The 7,392-nt window shown below is 34.2% G+C and overlaps 1 protein-coding gene across 2 annotated transcripts; it reads left to right on the top strand.

Annotated features, from left to right (window-relative positions):
* Nucleotides 1-963: 963 nt before the first annotated feature.
* Nucleotides 964-7,008, top strand: LOC124170339. Of its 2 annotated transcripts, none has more exons than XR_006867435.1 (5): nucleotides 964-1,051; nucleotides 1,336-1,385; nucleotides 1,499-1,630; nucleotides 3,143-3,280; nucleotides 6,864-7,006. XR_006867435.1 is itself a non-coding variant. In XM_046549067.1 (5 exons), the coding sequence occupies exons 1-5, from the start codon at nucleotides 1,063-1,065 to the stop codon at nucleotides 6,879-6,881; spliced, it is 378 nt and encodes a 125-aa protein (XP_046405023.1). In that variant the 5' UTR covers nucleotides 975-1,062; the 3' UTR covers nucleotides 6,882-7,008. The 2 variants fall into 2 exon arrangements, 1 of the variants encoding a protein (XP_046405023.1); XM_046549067.1 differs by having other exon boundaries at nucleotides 975-1,102; nucleotides 6,864-7,008.
* The last annotated feature ends 384 nt before the right edge of the window (nucleotides 7,009-7,392 follow it).

Genomic DNA, 7,392 nt, shown 5'->3' with positions numbered 1-7,392 from the left:
ACCAACTAAATCGTGTAGGGCATCCTTCACAGTTATTTTGCATGCTACATTCGAAGTGAATATGCTGTAATAACAATTATGCTTCTCCCTACAAAGTCTGCAAAGGTCTATTTCTGGATTCCCATCTGAAGATTCAGTGAAAATCCCGATGGTGCGACTCATGTTGTCGATTCAAAATCTCATTCGCTCTTTCAATCAGGTTTATCGTCAAAGAAATTATCTACTCAGCATTGACATAGATCACATAATCTAACAAGGAAACTACATTCACTAAGATGATGAGTGAAAATGAAATACATTAGAAAGCTCAACGAAAGGAACACAAGAGCCAACACATGATCAATCGATGGAAAGATATATCACGACTCAATAGCATGGATTGAGAAAATTTTCAACAATTTATCACACGACTGTAAATTCTTCGGACAAACATCCACGACAAGATTAATCCACAATGTTAACTTGTTATTATATGACTATACAATCAACCTCTGTATAGAACCGATGTTTTCTAGTTACCATTTTATCCGCCAAGAGCGCACCTATGGAGCAGGCCAAACATTCGTGTTTGAAGAGTAATTTATTTCTATTTCAAAAAATAAAGGACCATTTCATTATAAATTCGTCAAATTTTCGATTGATTGTAGTGTAAAAATGTTAGGTTAAAAGTTAATCAATGACTTGGCAAGAAACGAAGTTTAAGCCCAACTTCGGCGTCCACAGGTCACAGTACATCTACAGCCTTTAAATATGAGAAAGAGTTCAAAATTCTTAAATGTAGAATTAAAAAAGGTTAAAAATATTTTTTTTTTCAAACAATGTAATTGAGTAGCATAATATATCACTTATTGTGGGAAATATTTCTTTTTTCGATTTTAGGCCTGTTGCATGTGCAATCCTGTAGCGGTGTAAAATGCAAATGAAGTCCGGTAGGTAAACTAAATCTTGCTACCATGGTCAGAGTTAGGAAGTCAATGAGCATGGTGTACGTGTAAAATATTTGCTGTCTTTTCTGTCGAAAAGCGATTTATTTTTTAGGTCCAATGTAAATGTGAGCTTTTTATGCACTTTTCCTTGATTATTCTGAAGTTTTTGCGCTGGCGTAAGTCATAGAAATGAACGTAATGTATTAGAAATTTGCAAATAACTGAGTGCTGTGTGGATGGTTTGTTTGAGGAGTGAACTGGTTTTACAGATAGAATGAGTTATTGCTGTGAAAACATGAGTATTATCACTGGGAATTTGAGTCTTCAGAAAGGAATTCTGAGGGTACTCCGTGCAGACTTTGCATGAAGAAAAATGATTATTGTTACAACATATTCTTTTCAATTGCAGGAAGCCAGATAACTGTAAATGGTGCCGTAGGCGATTTTGTTGACTTACAAGTAAGTGAGGGTTTACATTTTACTGATCTCCTTAGTTATTGTTTTATTCCGTTTTATGGGCATGTTTTCCACAGCAAGTCTGATCTCTTGCATATGTTTCATTCCTTTCGTAGGTTGTTGTTGGAGATGACCTGCCTGCCAGCCCACTGTGCTTGAAAAGGCTCATCGAATTCAATGATTTCATAAATATTTGTCAGAAATCGGTCGGAGAACTGAGAAATTTTTCGTGTAGAAAGTACCTCAGGGTGAGTGCATCTTATTTTTTTTCATTGGAAGCCTCGTATAACTTTCAAATAACGTGAACTCATTCACGTAACCAGATATTAACTTGTTCGTGTTAACTTAACGTGTAGCCCGGCCTTAATAGTTTAAAGTTCATATAGACTGGAATGAAATTTTTAATAAATGTTTGTACTTGTGGTTTCAACAGATTATAGCAATAACTTGGAAATGTAATTAATTGTGTATACGATAACGAAGTATACGACGGGCAATGCATTTGTTTGCACGGCACATTAACACGTACGGGTTAATGTTTAAATGTATGAACACGAGAATGAACGCCAAAATACACCGTGTAACCACCCAACTTGTGCGAATGCATGCACAGAAAAGAGAACTTGTTCTAATTTGGTTCATGCATTCGTACATTTACCGTTCTGGTCCACAAAAATCATTCATGAAAACGTACATTAACTCATACCTGTTAATGCATCTTGTAAACAGGCCTTAATGCTTAGTGACTTCATCAATTTATTACATGAAAAAATAACTGAAAAGCACTTCTTATTAGAGATCAAAACTTAATGTATCATTACATTCGTTCGTTAACAATATTGAATGTTATGACAGGACCTCGCCAATGATCGACGGAGCAGTGAAAAAAGTCCAATTTCCCTCATAGTGTTTCCGAATCCTGATGATGCATTAATTAACATGCAGTTGGTACCTGAATGGTGACGACCGAAGTCGCTTTTTATTTTGGTATAACTAAGTGTTTACAATTCATTCAGTCATAAAAGTGATACATTTGAATTTACCAATGACCAACTCATAACACACATAAATGAACGTGAAGAATTTTGAGGAATATGTTCTCGATGTATTTTTTTGCCTCTTACCTACTCTTTGATTTTAAAACAGAATAATTCAGCTGCAAAAAATATCGGCAATACACTAATTTTGGGCAAATGACGATCGGAGCGCACAAAGACAATCGTCCTTATGTAGGGTTCTTGTCAATAAGCTTGAAATTCTTTTAAAATATTTGCTGTTTATCCTGCTGCTATGTCATTTCTTTTTGAGGTCCTATTTAAATGTGAGCTTATTACACCCTTTTCTTTGATAAGTCTAATGTTTTTGCATTGGTGTACGTCATGGAAATGATCTTAATGTATTAGGAATTTTGAAATCACTGAGTGATACGTGGATGATTTGTTGGAATGAACTGATTTAAAGAATGAATGAGTTAATGCAGTGAAAGCACGAGTATGATTTCTCGGAGTCTTCATGAAATCATTCCGAGAGTACCCTGTGCAGACTCTGCATGAAGAAATACGATTATTATTACCATGTATTTACCTCAATTGTTTCAAGCGAGATAACTGTCGAGGATGCCTTATATGATAAAGTCGAATTAAAGTAAGTGACGGGTTACATTTTATTTATGTCCTTAGTTCTTTTTTTATTCCGTTGTATGAACTTATTTTCTATGATAGGTCCAAAGTCTATGGCATATGTTTTCATTGATTCCTTAGGTTGCTGTGGGAGATGGCCTGCCTGGCTCTTTATGTCCACTGTGCTTGGAAAAGCTCATCGAATTCAATGACTTCAGAAATGTTTGTCATAAATCGGACGCAGAACTAAGAAATTTTTCATGTATTAATTACTTAAGGGTGAGTGCATCTTATTTTTAATTGGAATTGTAGTGTAACTTACAAATAATGTGAAATCATTCAAGTAAGTAGATATTAACTTGTTCGTGTTAGTTTACTGTGTAGGCAAGCCTTAATAGTTTCGCGTTCATATCGACGAGATTGAAAACTTTAGTAAGATGTTTGCATTTGTTGGTTCAACAGATTAAGATAATAACGTGAAAAAGTAACTTAATGGTGTATTTGACCAAGCCTCGACGGGCAAGGTATTAAGATATATGTCTTCATCAAATTAGTACATGCAAAATTCATTATAAAGCATAGGATACAAAATTTATTATCAGGGTTTTTGTTTAGGATACAAAAGTTAATGGGGCATTAAATTAGTTCATTAGCAATATTAAATGATATTAAAGGACCTCGCCAATGATCGATGGAATAGTGAAATAAGTACAGTTTCCCACGTAGTGTTTCCGATTTTGGTTATTCAGTGGTGAGGACTGCAGACTTCGTACAAATATGTGTTTAAAATCCAATCCTATCAAAAAATTAGTGGGTTATTGGAATTCAACTATGACCTACCAATTAAGGATATCAATAGATACGAATAATTTTTTGGTATGTGTTTTCGATATCTTTCTCTTACTTAAAACCTCCTGTTTGGATTTAAATTTGAACTCTTGAAGTTTAGGCCATTTATAGAATCATATTTGCGGACGTTTTCAAAGTTCATTTGCCAGTTTCGTCATCGTCGTCGTATTAAATATTAAGAGATGAGAGAAATGTATAAGTATACAAGTACTAAAAAGTAAATTTAGCTACTCAAAAAGTATCCAATAAAATATTTCAACAAAAAGATTAAAATTTCTAAAGCATATTAAGAAAAATGATTTAACACACCATGGCTATTTAGTGCACTTGTAGGTTGTTATGTTAAAATATTATATAGTACTTGGTTTTTTGTATTTGTATGATATTTGAGTGATTTGATAACAATATTATTTGCTAAAATTATCTATGTCAGTGGTTTATAAATTTTTTATGTGCTTGATTACAAAAACCTTTATTCAAATTATTTTATGGTAAATAATATTTTTTACATGATGGGGTAGTTTCCTTCATCAAAGAAAACGAAAGGCATTGATTGCGATTCGTTACCCACCATTAGTGTATTCATAATACACAAATTATTTGATTTTTCAAATACCAGTTTAGACGAATGGCAAGGGTCAAATTTTATCCTCTATTGAAAAAGTCCAGATTGGCACCCAGGCGATTCCATTCCAGGTGACGTCACAGGGACCTAGTTTCTACACGAGAGGATAGGAGTTATTCATCGTCTGAGGTTACCAATGCATGCATGAGGCACAGAGCTCAGGGAAACATATCTTAATAATCACCTATTAAAACTGGCTAAGGTTGGAAAGTTTTCTTCGATTGATAAGGTATTAATAAACCTTTTTTAAGCCAAGCGCTACCATTCAGCAAGGTACTCAGCTACCGGCTAGCATCCTGCGTCCTATCAGCACTCAGAGCCTCGATCAAGGTCACCTCAAAGGCGAGAGGGGGAACCTGAGATGCGCCGCACGAATTTTTCCCATCATTCCTACTTATGCGTCTCGTTTTCCAGCGCATGAAATTTTTCACTTTTCATTTAATCGCGAAAAATAGATATCATCATTTAAAAATCTAAAAGCGTGAAATATGTACTCCAGGAGTAATAATCTTTCGATTTAGGCAATAAAAAAATAATAGGAAACCACCCTATTAAGGTGTGGTAAGTGCTGAGGTTACAAATGCATGCATGAGGCACAGAGCTCAGGGAAACATGTCTTAACAATCACCAATTAAAACTGGCTAAGGTAGCCTGCTGACTGACCCTAGATAGCATACAGCAACTTTAAACTACTTTAGGAAATTTTTCTAGGCTTGTTAAAATTCTCAGATTCATTGTAAAATGTATGCATTGATAACCAAAAAAGAGTTTTGGATTTACATTCCTCTCTCTGTAAAGTGGTAATTTTATAATTTATTTCTTAAAGCCTTCTTAAGGGATCACACTTTCCCCGTGCTTGGGGTAAGTGAGTTCCATGGCCGATGTGCAATATATTTCCACATTACATGGCACATGGGCTAAGTGCGATTTGCCCAGATATTCAGCTTTACATTGCTTTTGAAGGTACCAACTTATGTTTAACCGTTCTTGAACAATTCAATTACCACTTCCAATACCTTATCCAAGGTATTGGAAGTTAAACAATATATCTACAATTTGAATAACTCAGAACAACAATAAATCAATTATATTCATATCAGGATTGATTTCAATAGCAGGAATTCCTCCGATTGTGGTAATTAATTTATCTTAAGATCTTATGTTGAGTAAACAAGTAGCCTTCAAAGCCTCAATTAAAAGTAATAATCTTTTAGGTCTTAGTTTATATAAACAACTTAAGAATTGCAGTCTAATATCATTTCTTTTGACTATAAATCCAATGACTTCCAATAACTTCCCCAAGGTATTGGAAGTGACTTTTTTGCATCTTCTGGTTAATTAGATGTTACACGAAGGAATTTTAGTGAATTTGGTTTTTCTAATGATGGTGGCAGTATTCGAATTGCATACATTAATTTTTATGTGTGTTACAAATAGCTTATATGTAGAAGCTGAATAATTAATTATAAAAATAGCATCAAGTTTTTTTTATGGAAGATATCTATGTATAAATTAGGATAAAGAAAGAAAGAAAATCCTGGATACGGCCTTGCTTGTGCCCCCCCAGAAAGAAATCCTTATCCAGTAAATTCATCCTATGGTGCACAGAATTTAAATTATAATGTTTGAAATAATGCATCTCTCGCTTACCATGGCACTTTTTGGGACAATATCTGCAGTGTTCTGTGGGAATATCTGTTACAGTTACGAATATTAGGTTGAAAGAATTATTTGTGGGTGACATTGATTTCGTTTTTAAGAAGAAAAGGATTTCATGAGGCTCTCAACTGGTTGCGGGTTCATTAATGTCTCTTCTCCCGCGTGTTGCCATCCTTGATAAACAATGGAGGCTTAACACCTAGTACCATGAGCTTTGGTAGAATTGTTCTAGGAATATGCATTGTGATCTGCACTGTCAGCCAGCAATGGTTTAATTTGCAGCAGTCCAAGGGAATTTCTCCTCATTAAAATTCATGTGTATTTCATTTGTAATGGGAACTAAAACTTGATGATGGAAATGTTTTTGTGAGCATGTCCTGATTTGCTTATAGGAAGGAAAAAAATTGCATTAGGTTAATTACATGTTAAAGTTGCATTAAGCTCTACTGTAGAAAACAATTTCATGTTAGATTTGTTGAAATTCTGTCCATCAAAAACTCAAAATTTGTGCACAGGTAATTTGGAGTTTATTCTGTTACAAATATCATGAGTGAATGGAACACTCAGCAGTCATTTCCATGCTGCAGACATTTCTGTGAACAGTTTACAATGCTCCTCAAATGACAACATCAGTCAACCTTGTATGCAATGGAATTGGGCCCTTTTATGTTGTCTCTTTGCTAATAGTACTGATAATACTCTTACCTTTAATCCATATCTCAATCTCAGAGAGGAGGACCGTTATAAGATAATAGTAGAACAGGGGAAGCTGGCAACCACTCCCATAGAAAACATGTGCCAATCATATGCATCAAGAGAGTTAAGAATATTTATTCTCCAACAAGCTCCAGAAGGGAAATTGAACACCTCCTGTTATAAATAAAGTAAGAGAATAAAACTCTATTTAGTAGTTAGGTATAGTTTTATAATCATTTTTAATACAAATGTTTTCATTCACAGCCTAATATCATTATTTTATGGCTTGAAGAAGTGTATAAAATGTAAAAACTGTGAATTGCATGGCAAATGGTGTATTCTTACTTAAGATTGGTTAGGTCCCCTATAGACAGAACATTAAACGATTGGCAAATTTGAATGAAGGCATGAAGTTTCTTTATGCCATGGGTTTTTCAAAAACAAATGCATCCATCCATTTCTGTCTAGAAAATAAAAAAAAAGAGTTGGATAGTAGTACAGTAAAAATTGGGTAATGGAGAAAAATTAGACATTTTTTCTAGATTATATATAAAGACATGAT

This window comes from Ischnura elegans, chromosome 13 (assembly GCF_921293095.1).
Source record: "Ischnura elegans chromosome 13, ioIscEleg1.1, whole genome shotgun sequence".
NCBI lineage: Eukaryota > Metazoa > Arthropoda > Insecta > Odonata > Coenagrionidae > Ischnura > Ischnura elegans.
This window is presented reverse-complemented; position numbering and strand designations above follow the sequence as displayed.

Excerpts from the sequence above, each read along its gene's own strand:
- LOC124170339 (XM_046549067.1), top strand. The coding sequence starts at position 1,063 with ATGCACTTTTCCTTGATTATTCTGAAGTTTTTGCGCTGGC. Across the intron at positions 1,386-1,498 it reads GCGATTTTGTTGACTTACAA|GTTGTTGTTGGAGATGACCT; the intron begins GTAAGTGAGGGT and ends TTCCTTTCGTAG. Across the intron at positions 1,631-3,142 it reads CGTGTAGAAAGTACCTCAGG|GTTGCTGTGGGAGATGGCCT; the intron begins GTGAGTGCATCT and ends TTGATTCCTTAG.